Source organism: Pectinophora gossypiella, chromosome 17 (assembly GCF_024362695.1).
Source record: "Pectinophora gossypiella chromosome 17, ilPecGoss1.1, whole genome shotgun sequence".
NCBI lineage: Eukaryota > Metazoa > Arthropoda > Insecta > Lepidoptera > Gelechiidae > Pectinophora > Pectinophora gossypiella.
The window spans coordinates 14,387,737-14,406,436 of NC_065420.1; the positions used below are offsets into that span (position 1 = coordinate 14,387,737).

The following is an 18,700-nucleotide window of genomic DNA, read 5'->3' on the forward strand; positions in this document are numbered from 1 at the left end:
CCAAAATTTTAACTGATGAATTTAAATAGGTAAGTACCTAACTTAATCTGCTATCTTATGTTTCAACGCATGTTTTGAAATAAATAGCAAGATTGGGACAAAATTTATTTTCTTATTCTCAATAATTAGTCTCCAAAATGTCTCAAACCTTATGATTTAGTAGTTGAGCGGTGGGCTCACGATCCGGAGGTTCCGGGTCCGAATTCCGGTGGGAACATATCACAAAAATCACTTTCCGATCCCTAATTTGGATAGCACATTACAGGCTAAACACCTGATTGTCCGAAAGTAAGACGATGCGTGCTTCGGAAGGCACGTTAATCCGTTGGTCCCGGTTACTACTTACTGATGTAAGTACGTAGTCGTTACATGAGTCATGTCAGGGGCTTTTGGCAGCTCAATAATGACTCTGACACCAGGGTTGATGAGGTTGGTAATTCACCTCACAACCCACACGAGAAGAAGAAGAAGAACTGACTAAATAGAGACATTTACTAATATTTAATAAGATAACGTCAAAAAATAAAATATAAGTAAGTAGATCTCGTTGGTGTCTTTTATATGAAACTTTCATAGGCGAAAGTTCAAAATCCTCTTGTATTAGTTATACGCATATAACGGCTCCTGTGGTCCAGTGGCTGAGCGTTGGGCTCACAACCTGAAGATCTCAGGTTCGAATCTCGGTGTGGGCATATCACAAAAATCACCTGTGATCCCTAATTTGGTTAGGATATTAAAGGCTGACCAAGTAACCATCCGATGCAGTGGTCCGAAAGTAAGATGATTCGTGTCTCGGATGTCGCTGATGTAAGATACTCGTTACATGAGCCATGTTAGGGGCCTTAGGCGGCTCAATAATAACCCTGACACTAGGATTGATGAGGTAGGTAATCCACATCACAACCCACACGATAGAAGAAGTTTTACGCTTGAAGAATCACGCGACGTAGCTTGACACACGTGGCATATCCGAAATCCAAGACTTTCCTCGGTGTCATGGGACCAGTGACAGGCCATTAGGCTTGTTGCCGTCAATCCTGCCCAGGGCGGCGGCTCCAGCGCAGGAAGGATGCCTGCTATATTGTCGCGGCCGTCTTGCACACCAAGAAATAAAAATAGAATTGCTATTCAAAATTCTAGATTAAGTAAATTAAATTCATCTTTTTTGGGGTTATGTATACGTTTTTACAATAAAATACCAGATAATATTTTAAATTTGTCAAAAAATAAATTTAAAGCTCATGTAAATAAAAATGTCTGGTATTGAATGTGTTCCTCTAGTTATTAAATAACTTGTAATGTATACCCTCATTGGTTTTTAAAAGATGTGTTGCTGTTGCAGTTTTTCTTGTCATTTTTTCTCCTCAGCCATAACACCTTGCGAAATGACGTAAATTCAAAAATGTTACATTGACCTTCAACAAGTTTATCCATTATAATTACGTTGAATAAATGATTCTGATTTCTGATTTCACCTGACTCAAGCCAATGCGTGATGTCCATTACCCTCCACCAAGGATGCGCGAATGCATTCATGTGGTTCACGACATTGCTGCCCAGATGGAGGCCATTACGACTTTTTCCCACATTCAGCGCTAGAACAAAACTGGGTACTCATGACTTAGGCCTGTTGTCTTAAATTTTGTACCAAGTGAGAACCCCCAGCGCTTCATTTGTTAATGCCATTTGCGGAAAATCTACAATAGTTAACAGCGTCAAAAAAGGAGGTCAACAACCACATCATATAAAGAGGATAAAAGAATTGGATTTCAAGGAATAAAACACTTTCTTATACTCGTAACCAATATGTTTATTCCCTACACCTTGGTCTGCTCTTGCTCTGTTTTCTCTGCGCGCCCTGCTAGCGCCAGCTTAGTGAGCGCGCCCACAGGCGCCTCCACGCACACCCACATCATGGCTGCGCCCAGGAACGACAGGAATATCGTCGACGTCAGCACTGTTATCTGGGGGCAAACGTGGATCAACGACTCAGTCGTAGATAGAGAATGAATTTGACTTCACTAGGGGGTATAAAAAGGCCACAAAGAACGCGCAATATTGCTTTTTTAGATGAATTGCTTCAATGTGGCGTTTTTAGATCCTCTGGTATTTGGACCCACAGACGTACGTGGAGTAGCTAATCCCCACGTCGGCGCCAGATTGAAACAATATTGATACTTACACAAACATAAACAAGTTCACACGTCACGTTATTGCCAGCGTAAAGAATTTAAAATTCAAAGGAAGTAAAAAGAACACAAAATATTAAGTCTAGAGGTAAGTTTGTGAGTTTGATTGTAAGATGCTCGACCGATTTTAATAATTATTTCACCAGTAGAAAGTAAAAGCTGCATTATTCAAATATAAATAATTTTCTCTTGATGTAACCTGCTGTGTTGGGGGGAGCTTTAAATGTTGTTCAAATCTAATCTAGCCTACAAAACCCTACTGCTGGGTTTTTTTCGCGGTCCTGTGCGAACTCCGGCCAGTCCCTCCGGCAAGCGTCCAAGTTGTCACGCCGTCTTTCAAGGTCTACCACGATGCCTGTACCCGTCATGAGACAGCCAATGCGTGACGATCCGTGTCCACCGTTCATGGTGCATGCGATAAACATGTCCGGCTTTACGTCCCACATTAGTGATCTAGCGGTTGTCCAAATATTTTAAGAAAATGTGTGTACCACATAGTAGTCGGTCATGTGCGTGGGGCGTGTCTGTATGCCGACCAGCCCACGCTGGAACAGCGTGTGCAGCAGGAACCCGCTGTAGGACACACGGCCCGTCCACGTGAAGGCGCGCCACTCCACGATGCGACGGAATACCGCTGAACGTAGAGAACATGGCATTAGTTAAATGAACAAAGAATTATGTAAGTATGTAGTACGTAAATGTGGTCATACATAGTGAAGGAAGTAAATATTATGATTCAGCACATTCAGTCATATTATGATAATTATATAGATGATTATTATAAAAGATAGGTACTTAATTAGAATATTATTACTCTAATCTTACTCTAAATTAACTAGTCATATTTACAGCAAATTTACATAATATTATTAGGATGCAATAACTCGTTCAAAGAATAAAAAACCTTCTCTCTTAGCCACAGGTTTAGCTCTACTATCTAGATCCGGGTCGCCATTTTGTCTGGTCCATCTTGACGTCAAGATGGCGGGACCACACTTGCGTGTATATCTTTTCAATGACAAAGGTACTAGATAAAGAAACCATTTAAACATAAAACATTTTAAGGTAAGTACTAGGTTTTTTTGAGTTTAGGTACTAAATAGTGCTGGATGAGTACTATATCTAACAATGTGTAATTTCAATATTAAGCCATTGCTCCCGCCATTTTGACGCTAATCGTCATTGTACAACTTTCTTCATTCAAATATCGAACTTGACGGTCGCGTGTGTTGCATTTATGTGTTATACAGACATATTTTACGAAAAAATATTTGGTAAAAAAAAAAGCAAATAGCTGGGCTCCGAAAAAAGCTCGAGGCAAATAATCCATCCATCCTTTCTGTTCATACGTGCGATTATGTGTTGCTTCCTTTTACTTTTCTGAATGTAACATTCGTGTGAATGCTCAAGCTTATCTGCACCTTTAGCGGCGGACCTGGTTAATATTTAAAGCAATCTCTTATTGCTGCGCGACTATCTACAAAAGGTAATAAAGTAAACATTAACAAAAGCATAAAACCACTCACTTTCAAACTTAAACACGACGCCCAGAATAAGAATCACAATAAGCAGCTGGAAGACAGGCTTGTACAGCATCGCGTAGACCACTCTGAACAGGTTGGATGGGGGGGAGCCGTCAACGTAGAACAGCCCCCCTGACAGGATCACCCCCACCCCCGCCGGGAACATCAGCCAGTACAGGATCCGGTACCTCTGCAACCAGATATTGTACATCATCAACTCGTACTACTCTCTAATATTCAGTATTCTTCCTTTATTTGCATACTATGATGGTGTACAAGTTTGTAAGTTACATATGAGTTTCACATCACAGACCCTTTCGGGCACAACAAAATAGAAGTTTAAAAGAGAGAAGGAAGCTTTTCAAATAGTAACATCAGTATCATTAAGGTATTCACTAGTGCTGTAGTAACATTTATTGATTAGAAGTTTTATTTTTTTAAAGATTTTGTCACTTTTAATATGTTAGGCAGTTTATTATAAATTTTGATGGACATCACATAATATACACAGCATCAAAAACACCAATCGCATAATATATACACTTCTTCTTCGTGTGATAACGACGTCATTAGCCCTGGGGTCAGCGATACTATTGAACCGCTTCTTCTATCGTTTGGGTTACGAGGTGGATGACAAACCTCATAAACCCTGGAGTTAGGGTTGTTATTGAGCTGCCAACGGACCCTGATGTGACTCATGTAACGATTACGTGTTTTCATTGTCAGTACGTAGTAACCGGGACCAACGGATAACGTGCTTGAACCAGTAAAAGCCCCTGACGTGGCTTAAGTAACAACTGCTTACATACTTAAGTAAATATTAGCCACCGGTTGCGACTGCGAATACACTTTAGGTATCGCACATAAAAACACCGATCCGTTAGATGATCTGTGCTTCGGAAGGCACGTTAAGATTACTACTTAGTGATGTAAGTACGTAGACGTTACTTGAGCCAAGTCAGGGGCCTTTGACGGCTCAGTAGTGACCCTGACACTAGAGTAGATGAGGTCGGTAATCCACCTCACAACCCACAAGACAGAAGAGGGGGGACATAAAAACAAAGTAAAGGACAATAGGTTACTTGACAACCTAGTCAAACGGAATACTTTTTACGAAACGTCAAAACGAAAGTTTTTTTGGACTTTGTATGGAAATACTGTCCTGTGACGTCATCACCAAAAACAGTCAAGTATCGTACGATTTTGATCATCTTATTAAACTGGCTTCTATTTTAGAACAATTTATCTTTGATCCAGTCAAATACCCCTATTCCAGAGACTGTCTTAAACTCGTAAGGCCTGGACATCCAGACAACAGTTAAACATACTTGGTTTTGGATCTTAAAAGGCATCTGGGCCTTACGAAGATACCTTGTACTTGCTGAACTCCTTGCCGTCCTTCTGCCAGTAGTACGCGAGGAACCCGCCGGCGAGGCCGAGCGTGTAGGTGGACAGGTTGGTGTGGCCGCGGATGTACAGCAGCCGGAACGTGTCGTCCAGGGAGTACAGGTTGCGCAGCGACCTGGGAGGAGAGTGACGGTTGATGTTGGTGGTTGCCATCAACCAGGTTGCAGAAGGTTGTTTAAAATATACCACAATCAACAGCTACCACCGTGGCGGTATCGGGAGGCGAGCTGGCCAGCTGGAGTAACCCACACGGTAGAAGAAAAAGATTTGTAACTGTCTGTGCCAGCAACTTACTCAGGGGCCTGTATCACGACAGCATCCAGATCCTGGAAGTAGGTGTGTGCGGCGGCAATGACGAGCGCAGTGGTAAACAGGAGACTGAGGGCGATTTTCTGCGCGCGCGCACTGCGGGCCACCACGCAGATCAGCAGACCGACGCAGAATAGTTGCGTGTCTGCTGCCAGGTACCTGTGGAGTGGAGGAGAACCAATTTGTTGCTGGTAAATTAATCTATATGTATATCAAAGCGAAAGCGAAATGTCACTGACTAACCCACTCGTCTCGAAACTACAAGTGTCTAGAGTCTCAAATACTGCATGGGGGACCTAAATAGGACGGAGGTGCTCACTAAGATGGGATTTTGCGACATTCGACCCCTAATGCGGTAAAAATGGGTGGCAAAGTTTGTATGAAACTTTTATAAATTTAATACATAGCAGGGTTTCATGCTAGTAGCAGCCAATCCCAAATGATTTCCAGCTGGTGGCGCAATATCCTAGCGAGATAAGGTCCAAACTTACCAGGCCTGAGGCACGCAGAGCGCATCCCCGTATATATAGTTGTTGATGTAGAGCAGGTGCGCCCACCAGTACTGGCGACAGGCGTCGGCCTCCGAGCCCACCACGAGGGGCCACAGCGGGCCCGACCCCGTGTGACGCATCACCGTTGCTATCGTTGCCAACACCAGCATGTATACTGGTGTCAGTCTGGAATACAAGGAATTGGAGATTGGAATCATTGCATGAGTTGAGCTTAAGTCATGTTTATTAATTACGTAGTGACAGACTTAAGACGTTGCTCACGTCTCAAGTCAATCTCAGCTGAGACGCACTTAAGATGTCGTTTGAGATCGATCTATTAATACGGGCCTTAAGTAAGTTAAGTGTTTTAATTTAAGCTATCAAAAAACTACAAAATAGAACTTTTTGTACCTACTTAATTGTATTTAAAGAGTATTTTACTTCAAAATCTGTCTAATAAAAAGAAACAATACATTGTCGGAATCTAAATTCTGAATCCTGCGCAAAAAGAAAGGCGATTGAATTGCATGTTCTATCCGTTGTCATAGGTAAAGTAACCATAGTGGAGCATTTGCCAAGTTTGCAGGTTCAGTATCGAAAGTTGCTAGTAACATGAAGTTGCTGGATCCTCTTACCTCAGCCACCGCAGCACTATTCCCTTGGGCAGCTGTATCCAGGAGACGCCATACTTCTCAGCGTGTAGCATGAAGTTGTACGCCAACAAGAAGCTGGACATTACGAAGAACGTGTGTGTCACCAGGCTGCCGTTCAGCAGGATGTACTTCAGCGGGTCTTCGTACGACTGTAAGAAAAAGAAGACTATAATTATTTATACCCAAAAAGTTCTTCGGAATTTGTTTTCTGATTCATTCATGTACTGTCGTGAGTATCAGGGTGACTGGTACAATTTTTTAAAGCTTCAGTAGAAATATTTTTCTCAATTAATTAATTTAAGAACATCACTCAATAAAACCTTAGCGAAGAAGGCACTAGGCGAACTTAACGCCAAAAGATATCTCTTCCAAACAACCTGGTGTAGTAAATTTATGTGTGTGTATAGTGTGTGATGTAAATTTATTAAAAAATTCTATCTATTCACAAATTTCTTGGAAATTGGGAACCAAACCATTTGATTGTCCGAAACATTTAATTGATTGATAGTTGGTATAAAACTTTCTCTTTTAATATTTACTTCGGTCTGGTAATTGAACAAATTGAGTACCTTTTCGATGTATAGAGGATTGTCAACGAACGTCAGCGTCATGACCAGTACCGTGTGAGAGAAGAACACGCATACCATTGTCATCGTCCTGAAAATCAAGATCCGGATCATGTCTTAGATAAACACAACATACTTAGTAATACTTAACGAATATTGTATAATCTAGAAATGCCATAATAAAAATGAAATTACATGAATTTTATCGCAAATCATTATCAGCACAATTATTAACTACTTAGTTACAGCCTATATTCAAATTCAAATTCAAAAATATCTTTATTCAATAGGTAACATAGTTACACTTTGAATCGTCAATTTTTATTTGAAAGATTATACATATAACATCTGAAAAAACACTATTTTTATATACTAGTGGAAATTACTATAACTATACCCATCCCGAGCTTGCTTTAGCTTGCTTTGCTATTCATAACATAACATAAGCTCACGACTATATCCCAATGGGGTAGTTAGAGGTACATCCATCGCAAGACGAACTAAGTACCCTCACCTCAGCGTGCTTTCAGATAGACCAACGTGATAGGTGGTGAGCCGTATCGCCGTCTATAAAGTAAATTTATTTGTGATTAAAAACATAGTTACCGCAGCCCATGGAACAGTTTCAGTCTATTAAGTCTCGGGTCGGGCCCGCCATTTGGCGCGACCAGCTTCTTCCAGTTGCGACGAGCAGAAAATGCCAATAGACAAGCATTCCCTGAAAATATTGGCAAATACTTGCATAAACTGATACGTTTCACAGTATTGGACTTAAAATGTTTATACTTATTACAAAAAAAAATATATAATAGGCAACAGAATAATCTAAACATTAACTTAAATTGAAGTTTTTCTTCCATATTTACCTGATTTTTCTCCTTTCTTACAATAAATGACGTCGTAGAAGCTTCCGACAACATTGAGTAATATTATGACTAAGTATACCACAGTCACTATCACATCGCTTAAATCTATCTTCGTAGTTTCATTTGCTTTCCTACAATATTCTATATTCGCAAGGTTCCCTTGCAATTCGTAGTTTTGCCACAGAGATGCGTTGAGGCATCCCTCAAGGACAGAATTTAGGTCCTCTGGTCTATCTAAGCTTCGGTTGTGAATATAATCTTTGCATGTGTGTGTGACGCAGACCCCTCGATGTATTTGCGTGTGATTGTAATGTTTTACTTTGTAGTCTGAGTATTCCTGGAAATAGAAAAGAAAAAATATTATAAGTTGTACTGTATATTTTTAACAAAAAACTCTTTTCCAAAAAGATGTGTAAGTGTATGTTTCTTTACGATGTAAGTAATGATAATATCAGATCAAAATTCTTCCGCTTCGTATGTACTTAATGTAGTTTTATATGTAATTATAACCACTATCACAGAAGAGAGAAGGTAAATTTTTGTTTAATTAATTTTACCCCCTCCGGTTGATTGAGGGGAGGCCTGTGCCCAGCAGTGGGACGTATATAGGCTGTTTATGTATGTATGTTTAATGTAATTAATTTTAAAAATTCGAATTCCAATGACTTTTCTCGACGAAATCTTCTGATGACATCATCAGATTTTTTTCAAATTAACATAACAAAAACCAATTTTCCGCGTTTTGGTCTATCAGGTACTTAGTAGGTACTTAAGTACTTTTGTTTCTTAAACTTTTAACACGCAAAATGACGCACGTAATTATGCAAAAATGCGTAAATAAGTAACGCCGCGGAAGGCCATTCATATAATATCAAAAACAACACAAAAGTAATATAAGTTGCGAATCACTCTCAAGTTCATTCGCATTGTAAATTCAAAGCACTACAAACATAAATCATGTAGAATTACTTAAAACAAAATACCTTGGGCTGAATCAATTATGGATTCACTTAGATTACGAATAATGAAAGCTTTATCATTATAAACATCATCATCATTAATTTACCACGCCACGTGACTTATTGTAGATTTGCCGCAGATGGCATTAGCTACTTGGCCGGATCTGCTGGCAACAGGCCCTTGCCTAATTAAATTAATTTCTTTCTCGACTGGCAATCTTACCCAGGGTACGGTAGTAGATATTATATGATCTGCGTCCAGGGCCTCTCGGATCAGGGCCTTTTGTTTTATGATCAAGCCTAGCCATATAACAAAATACCTCCATTCAACAACAAAAAGAAATAAACCACCTACTTAAAATCCTGTCAAACCGGTCCCTGACCCCGTCATCCCATCGTCATTACGACAAGGTAAATCATTGCGGACAATTCTCCACGTCGTTTGTATTTATACTCCTTTGTTTAGTCCAATTATGACAATTACTATATCAGATCAGTTCATAGAGGCCACGAAAGCAGCGAGATTGGCGTCAGTGGGGTCAGGTTCACTGCATAAAACGATACCTAAGTGCATATTAATTAGCCAATTGCGCTAATTCCAGTACACACCATCTAATTTTATTCAAATCATTTTTTTTAATTTAAGTACCTTTAAGTTATTTTAAGTGTTTATTTATTTGTAGGTTTTTTTAATTTATTTTAAGTTATACCTATCATTTTCTTATCTGCTGAAAAAGTAAGGGACGGGTAATCGACATGCACAAAACACACGTCAATTTTAGGCAATCTAAAACAATCAAATAACCATCTAAAAATTTTACAACGTCCAATAATCCGACAGAATTAAGTTGATAGCACATGTCAAACGGGTCCCATATTAACGAGATACCTATTTGATTCGCGGGGGCCCTTAAATTAATTGGTGATGAATCACATGGAAGGTTATCAGTATGACAAAAATGCTCTTGTCACGCTGCTCCATTGTAGATTGATGGAGCTAGAGGTACCTAAGCTACTGACTAATAACCCACTTTCTAGAGTTTTAGGCAGAATGTCCTCTCTGAAACCAGCCTTGCTAAAGACCAGGTATTTTCTTTCTTTCAAATGAATTTTATCGATGACACTCACTAACATTAGGATATTACTCCATAATATTAATAATAAGATGTGTTTGTTTCAGACGAATTGGTTTTTACTATAATGGCTGAATATAATAATGTAATAATTAAATTAAATAAATGTAATAAGTATTGTTAAATATGTTTTTTATAATGCTGTTGGTTTTCTCAATAAACATAAAAATAAAAAATAAAATAAAGCTGTAAAAATAAAATAAATAAATAAATCAATTTTTGAAATACCGTTCGGCACTGTGTTATTTTTGAAAATTATTTCAATCTGCCGTGTAAGAGCTTTCAGCGCTTCTCAATGTCGGTTGGCTTTCACTACTGGACAAACTGCCCGTCAAAAACATCAATCATCCATGAATCATTAAGTGTAAAAAGCAGGTAAGTTAAAACGAGCCGACCGCCTCCGCTTTCCGCCATTTTCCTGCACCCGACCGGGCATGCTACTAGTCCACAAGTCAATGTTAAGCCTAGGTCGTTAGGTCTTGCCTGGGTCTAGCCCTACCGACATTGCACGCATGCGCCGTACGTACAAACTAATTGCGCAATTGCACCAGTTCAAGGAAGTTACGTTGGTAATTCCATTTCGGTCGCGCATTTTTCTAATGTCGCCGCAAATTGTTTCTATAATAGTAATTTACAGGATTTATGATGTTGGAAATAATGCGGAATATGTATTTTTTAATGTATTTTGGTAAACAGTTGGTGGAACGCAGTAGTAGGCGGAATTCCGTGGTCACTGCCTACCCCAACGGAAAATAGGCGTGGTCTTATGATTGAAAGTATGTGTGTATGATTTATTGTATATTAACGGCCTTCGTGATCCAGTGGTTGAGCATTGAGCTCACGATCACGGCCCCGGGGTTCGAATCCCGGTGGGGACATATATCACAAAAATCACTTTGTGATCCCTAGTTTGGTTAGGACATTACAGGCTGATCACCTGATTGTCCGAAAGTAAGATGATCCGTGCTTCAGAAGGCACGTTAAGCTTTTGGTCCCGGTTACTACTTACTTATGTAAGTAAGTAGTCGTTACATGAGCCATGTCAGGGGCCTTTGGCGGCTCAATGGTAACCCTGACACCAGGGTTGATGAGGTTGGTGATCCACCTCACAACCCACACGATAGAAAAAGAAGAAGTGTTTTCTTGAAGTCCCTTCGCCAGCTCCTCATCCAAACTCGACCCACATCACACAATGGGGACCAAACCACGTCATGAAAATCTAACCTGTATCATGTGCATGAGCGGGTTATCGCCGCGCAGGTTAACGTCGATCACGCAATACACGCCGACTGGGTCGAGCAGGCACGACGAATAGTCGTCCAGCGCAAACAGTGCCGGCATGCGGTTATATTCCGACTCTGGAATATACACATACACACAAATTATTTAGAATTCTGTACAAAAAAAAATCTTTTATTTACTTAAAGGCTTTTAATAAAGTTTGTTATGCCAGCCCCATCGATAAAGACTGACTAAAACACCAGCCTAAAATGTGATGCTTTTGTGAATGAGAGCATAAATCAAATAATGATTCTCTGCTCGTAGGCTCGGAGAAAAAGGCCTTCAAGATACCTATATCACTACTCCGACACCTAACTTTCAGTTGTAAAAATAACTTGTCACCTCTTAGGCTAATCTGAAGTGTTCTACTGCTGGGAAAAGGCCTTCCAGGATGCTTTCTTCAGACGCAGGTGCAATAGAGATAGTATATTTTTCGTTACATTAGCGAACGACCACATCTATCTATCCCAAAAGGCACTTTTTGGAACAAATTCAGATATTTATTTTGTTGTTCATACTTTTTGAGGTCGCAGGTTCGAATTTAGCACAGACTTAAGCCAACGATTGTCGAATTTGTTTTCGAATTTATGTTTGATTCATAAATGATTCACGTGCTCAGCGGTGAAGGAAAACATCGCGAGAAAACCCACATTCCCGAGAAATGCATTTTCGGAGGTATGTGATCTAACATGTATGGGGCTGATTTTCTCTTCGCGGGTTGGAAAGTCAGACAGGCAGTCGCTTCTGTGGAAAACCGGGCCTGTCAAATCTTCAGATTAGGTAAACGGACCCTGTAAAAAACGGGATAATGCTGGGAGATGATAATTTTTAGAGCGTGATTTTTCCATCACATTTGATTTTTCCGTCATATTTCAGGGCAAAACGCCGAGGGCATGGAGCGGAAGCGAGGTGATCTTGTTCTTCAAGAAAGGTGATAAAGCCCTACTGAAGAACTACAGACCTATCTCGCTTCTGAGCCATGTCTACAAGTTGTTTTCGAGGGTCATTACGAATCGTCTCGCTTGCAGGTTTGACGACTTCCAGCCTCCCGAACAAGCCGGTTTCCGAAAAGGCTTTAGCACCATAGACCACATCCATACGCTGCGGCAGGTTATACAGAAGACCGAAGAGTATAATCTGCCACTTTGCTTGGCGTTTGTGGACTATGAGAAAGCCTTTGATTCGATCGAGACCTGGGCTGTGTTGCAGTCTCTTCAGAGGTGCCAAGTGGACCATAGGTACATCGAAGTGCTAAGGGACCTCTACCAAAATGCCACTATGTCAGTTCGAGTACAGAACCAGAGCTCTAATCCGATCCAACTGCAGCGAGGAGTGAGACAGGGAGATGTCATCTCTCCGAAACTGTTCACTGCTGCATTGGAGGATATTTTTAAGCTTCTGGACTGGAAAGGATTTGGCATCAACATCAACGGCGAGTACCTGACGCACCTTCGATTTGCCGATGATATAGTCCTAATGGCTGAGACCCTGGAAGACCTGAACACCATGCTCGAGCATCTCAGTAACGCATCCCAACGAGTGGGTCTTAGCATGAACATGGCAAAGACAAAAATTATGTCCAACGACCATGTCGCACCCACTCCAGTTCAGGTTGGGAACGTTACACTCGAAGTTGTAGACCAGTACATTTACCTAGGACAAATAATCCAGTTAGGTAAGTCCAACTTCGAGAAAGAGATCTCTCGTCGGATCCAACTCGGATGGGCAGCGTTCGGGAAGCTGCGGAATATCTTCTCGTCCAGAATACCTCAGTGTCTCAAGACGAAAGTCTTTGACCAGTGCGTGTTGCCAGTGATGACCTACGGCAGTGAGACGTGGCCGCTTACTATGGGTCTCGTGAGGAGGCTCGGTGTCGCTCAGCGGGCAATGGAGAGAGCTATGCTCGGTATTTCCCTGCTGGATCGAATCAGAAATGAGGAGATCCGCAGGAGAACTAAAGCCACCGACATAGCTCGGAGAATTGCAAAGCTGAAGTGGCAGTGGGCAGGACACATAGCGAGGAGAACCGATGGCCGATGGGGCGGAAAGGTTCTGGAGTGGCGACCACGTGTCGGACGACGCTCAGTGGGTAGGCCCGCTACAAGGTGGACCGACGATCTGGTGAAGGTCGCGGGAAGCCGCTGGATGCGGGCAGCGCAGGACCGATCGTCGTGGAGATCCTTGGGGGAGGCCTATGCCCAGCAGTGGGCGTCATACGGCTGATGATGATGATGATGATGATGATTTTTCCATAGTCTCTAAACACCTCTGCTGGTCTGGGAGTAAAGAAAAAACCAGCTGCCTATCTTCCCGTGCATGTCGTGAAAGGCGACAAAGGGACAGCGTCCTGTCGAAACTGATGTATCATCTGTAAGAGCGATAGGCTGATCCCCTATCATCATACGGTTTATCATTATCCACCTTAGGACTATGTATCAAAAGTGGCTGCAAATAGTTTCTTGATTATTTGTAGTTCTGCCACCCCTTCGGGGAATACTGGCGTGGGTTTATGTATGTATGTATGTTTTCCATAGCCGGATTTTAGTTTTTAATGTGGAACATGTTTTGTACGTGTTGCCAAAAATACACGCTTTATCCCTGACAGCTACTCGAACCAGGATGTTAGAACTTAAGAAGCAGGCCAGTCGACCTTTGTCCAAACGTGTAATAAGAACAAAATGACAGTGATACTTCACGAACGGTAAACAACAATTTGCAACAGTCTGCGGAAACTCCGAGATATTGACCCTAAGGTCGTAAGTGTAACTTTATAGAGCAGAAAATTATAGTTGGTTTGACCACATCAACGCTGGCATATTATTATAAGTTACTGAGTGATAGGTTTACGACTCGAAATAAGTGATCATAATTTATAGATTTAACATCTCATGTAGTAATTTATAGAGTTACCATCGTATTATGTAATGTGGAACATGGAATCCGTTATAGCTCACTGGCACATGCTCTAAACCACCGAACTCGACTTTATGAATTTGAATTCATGTTTGAATCTAAGATAATTGATATCACGTGGTTTCCGGGCTCGGTTAATGGCAATAGGCTCGCCCTAAACATAATATGTAATTTAATTTTTGACGTTCAAAAAGCGCTGACTATGTAAGCCAATTTTGAAAAATAAATATTTTTGAATTTTGATTTTTTTTTGAATTTTGCCTCCTATTACGTGGGACTTAAACATAGCTAGCATGAAGTGAAGTGGGTGTGCTTTATACTTCTGCCTACCCCTTCTGGTCTATGTTATGTTATGTGAGTCTTCCGTATTTGACGTTTTACGTCAAGATCTTCTAAACGCTTCTTTTCGTACAGTTCCACTCGACACAAGCCCTCCTACAACTATACATTTAATTCTGCTGGCCAGTTATTCTGTGCGCCATGTGGCCGAACCTTCAAATCGAAGTTCGATTTTGCTAGTCATATTAGAGCCTATCATAACATCGACCTGGGATAGACATTTAGGAGTCGCCGTCGCTGGACACGGCTTGGATGAGGATGATGATGATGATGATGATGATGTTATGTGAGAACTTTTACTAAAGCCTGACACAGTCGGAAATCCAGTTCTGGCAAGGCTCATCAATGGGCGTAAAAAACGTCTAGTGTGGATAAGCCTCGTTCCACTGAACGTATTTTAACATTACTCATGTGGTCAGAAACCGGACTCGGGCAGAGGACAACGAATATATATATATCGTGAGCCTTATGGTAAAGACCACGTAAGCACCTTTATGATAAGTCACATTCTGATGTAATTTTCTTCAACAAAACCTCTATTTCTTTCGATTAATTTCTATCCGGATAAAAATTTAAAACAAAACTTACATTAGAATGTAATTTTTCAAAAAATCACATACGTGGTTTTCTCGTCTTCTTCTATCGTGTGGTTTGTGGGGTGGATTACCAACCCCATCAACCTGACACCAGGGGATTATTACTGAGCCGCCTGACTTCTGTAACGTACTTACATCAGTAATAACCGGGACCAACGGCTTAACGTGCCTTCCAAAGCACGGATCTTCTTATTTTTGGACAATCAGGTGGTCAGTCTGTAATGACCCAACCAAACTAGGGATCACAAAGTGATTTGTCCCCACCGGGATTCGAACCCGGGATCTCCGGATCGTGAGCACAGCACTCAACCACTGGACCGCGGAGGCCGTTTTCTCTATAAGGCGACGATATACACACTTACTAACTTGACATTGAAATTTTTACTCATTTTTTGTCTCAATCTGGAAATTCTCATATTTAATACCTTGCAGCGCCTTTCATTTTGCATTTAGGTCAAATGTTATTTAATAAAGTTTACCAAACGAGGCATTGACCTTAGCGTGGAGACAAATTACTTTTTATTTTTGTTTTTTATTTTTTGAGAGTTGAATTACTTAATAAAATAAGTTCACAGTATTCACAGATACAATTCACGCTCGTAAACCCTTTGGGACTGGGTAGAACCACCACAAGCACAGGTAACAACATCCATAGAAAGTGACATGTGCTGTCAACTGGAATGACGGCCTCTGTGGTCCAGTGGTTGAGCGTTGGACTCACGATCTGGAAGCCCCCGGTTCGAAACCTGGTGGGGAGATATCACAAAAATCACTTTGTGATCCCTAATTTGGCTAGAACATTACGAAAGAAAGTAAGACGATCCGTGCTTCGGAAGGCACGTTAAGCCGTTGGTCCCGGTAACTATTTACTGATATAAGTGAGTAATCGTTACATGAGCCATGTCAGGGGCCTTTGGCGGCTCAATCATAACCCTGACACCAGGGTTGATGAGGCTGGTATTCCACTTCACAACCCACACGATAAGAAGAAGAAGATTGGCCAATATATAATATTCGAAGGGATTTTTTAATTTCTGCATAACATTGACGTGTGTTTCATAATTTTTATGCCTGTTGATTACCCGTCCCTTTCCTTTTCGGGGGGTTAGAAAAGGACAGGTATAACTTAAAATAAAATTAGATAGTGTGTACTGAAATCAGCGCCAATGAGAAAATTAAATCGAAAAAGTCTGACTGGAATAGGATTTGAACCCGCAACTCTTGTGAAGCTGGTGCGAGCGTGACAACCAATACCTACACCACCGGGACCTCATCGTGTCCATGCGAATTTTTCGATCTACATAATCATTACGCCACAAGACAATGCCACATAAAACGTAAACAAAATATTCGGGTCTAAATGCGTCTATCAATATTCACATCACACATACAGAAGACATCAACGTACCTCCATTTTCATGATAATAAATTTTAATGTACCTACCTACGTGAAGAAATGTGCCTTTCTTCTTCATCACAAGACATACCAACAACATAGATTCACGCCTGTACTCCCGAAAGGGTAGGCAGATGTGTAGTTTAGTATAACCTACACTTACTCCCCGCCAGATATACATTTTTAAGTCCTATGTTCACTCAGGAAGAAAGAAGAAAGAGAAAGAAAGAAAAGAACAATATATAAATAGAATGTGTGGAATCCAGCCTATTGCCTGGAATCCACGTGATAAGTTAGTATCATTTATCTATATTCAAACATGAACTCACACATGAACCGTTTTGGAACTCATCTAAACTGTGTGTGTTCTTTAAGAAAATAATAATATATTTTATTTAGGTATCAAATATAATATAATATGTCACTTCAAAATTTTCGTTTTGACTTTCATTTTTATACCTTTCGAACACGCCTAATACGAGTATACCTTCCCAACATGAACACATCTAAATATATTTGGAGAAACTGGCACAATTATCAGAAAGCTTGGTGACGCGTGGGTAGGTTAATCCTTAATTACTTCATCATGCAATGAATGTACGTAGGTACATTTGACTAACCTAATGTAAAACCGCCAAACCCCACGCGTCGTAATCTCTATTTAATCAAACATAAAATCACGACTATATCCGAATTGGGATAGCCAGAGGTACATCCATCGCAAGGTGAGCTAACCCACACCTCACCGTACTTTCTCTTAGACCAACGTGATAGGTGGTGAGCTATGTGGCGTCTATAATGGTCGATCCAACTGTATTAGTGAACTGTACTAATTATAAGATATCTTCTTCTTCTAATCATTTTATCCCCTGTTGGGATGTAGGGCTCTAATAATAGATTTCCACTGGTTCCACTGGTCTTTTGCAGCTTACTCCCATAACATGCTGAGAGTTGAAAACTAACCACCCAAGGGTCGCCGGTCTCTTTAGGCCGCCCCCTTTTGCGTTTTCCACGCGCACACCAGGTCAGAGCTCGTCGGGACGGGCGTTCCACAGGTTTTCTAAGGACATGACCAATCCACCGCCATTTCCATGTGTGGATATCAGCCTCCACAGTATTTTACCCAGTCAATCTCCACAGTTCTGTATTTGTAATAGTTTTAGGCCAGAAGATCTTTAATATTTGCCGTATTTTTTGCAAACACCTGGAGTTTGCCGGTTAGGTTTAGGTTAATTAAATGTTATCATCATCATCATCATCATTGGCCTTATACGTCTGTTTCAGACGATTTATGACGTCATTGCCTCGAATAAATGCACTTTCTTTCATGGCTGTGCAAGCCAATCCTAGAGCGGCAAACTGTACCGCATATACTCTGCAGGAGAAGTCTCCAACTGGTGGATTAAATGTTATAGTAATTACTAATTACACTCACCATTTAAACTATAGATCACAGCCTCATTTTGTTTCACCAACACAACCAAGAGTAGAACTAAACCAAGCATTTTTACGGCAAGATAATTTAGCAATTACTAAAATTAAATTCCTATACGCAAGTAAACCCCAGTCTATTTGATTATAAAAAAAAATACATAATTTCTTGTGTAAACTTTAAAAAAATATATTTCTGGACGTAATTATTATTGTCACAAAAATTGCAAATTCTTTTCGCGCGTAACAGTTACACTTTTAACTTTTTCTTTTGAATTGTTTTATATATTTTTTTCATTATAAGTCAAGTCAAGTGGTTCGTCCGTACCACACCCGTATGGCGTAGTGAAGTGTGTCCTAGCCACTTCCTAGCCGTGCACTGAGATGTAATCAGATATTGTCCCTCCCAACTAGGGTTGCCACCCGCCGTATAAGGAAACTTGAAATATTTTATTAAAAATTCCTTGAAAAGGGAAGGGTCTGTCTTATTGATTAAATAATAATATACGTATTCTTCACCGGCACTGGTTCACAATGAACCAATTTTTATTATTATTAAAATGCATTTGGGACCTTGAAATTCAAAGTTAATTAAGGTATACCGACCGTCTTGTGATATACGCACTCAAAACTTTTGATTTCGAATAA

The 18,700-nt window shown here is 40.6% G+C and overlaps 1 protein-coding gene across 1 annotated transcript; it reads right to left on the minus strand.

Annotated features, from left to right (window-relative positions):
• Positions 1-1,800: 1,800 nt before the first annotated feature.
• On the minus strand, positions 1,801-18,407 carry LOC126374712 (nose resistant to fluoxetine protein 6-like). The gene is made up of 12 exons (XM_050021436.1): positions 18,057-18,407; positions 11,321-11,454; positions 8,005-8,341; positions 7,745-7,856; positions 7,142-7,229; positions 6,555-6,721; positions 5,920-6,105; positions 5,414-5,587; positions 5,084-5,234; positions 3,716-3,902; positions 2,681-2,823; positions 1,801-1,964 (listed from the first exon to the last, which is right to left on the minus strand). The coding sequence occupies exons 1-12, from the start codon at positions 18,124-18,126 to the stop codon at positions 1,818-1,820; spliced, it is 1,896 nt and encodes a 631-aa protein (XP_049877393.1). The 5' UTR covers positions 18,127-18,407; the 3' UTR covers positions 1,801-1,817.
• Positions 18,408-18,700: the final 293 nt, after the last annotated feature.

Coding starts and splice junctions, on each gene's coding strand:
- LOC126374712 (XM_050021436.1), bottom strand. CDS start 18,126: ATGCTTGGTTTAGTTCTACTCTTGGTTGTGTTGGTGAAACAAAATGAG. Junction 6,722..7,141: donor ATCCTCTATACATCGAAAAG/GTACTCAATTTG, acceptor TTTTTCTTACAG/TCGTACGAAGACCCGCTGAA. Junction 2,824..3,715: donor CGTCGTGTTTAAGTTTGAAA/GTGAGTGGTTTT, acceptor CTCTACGTTCAG/CGGTATTCCGTCGCATCGTG.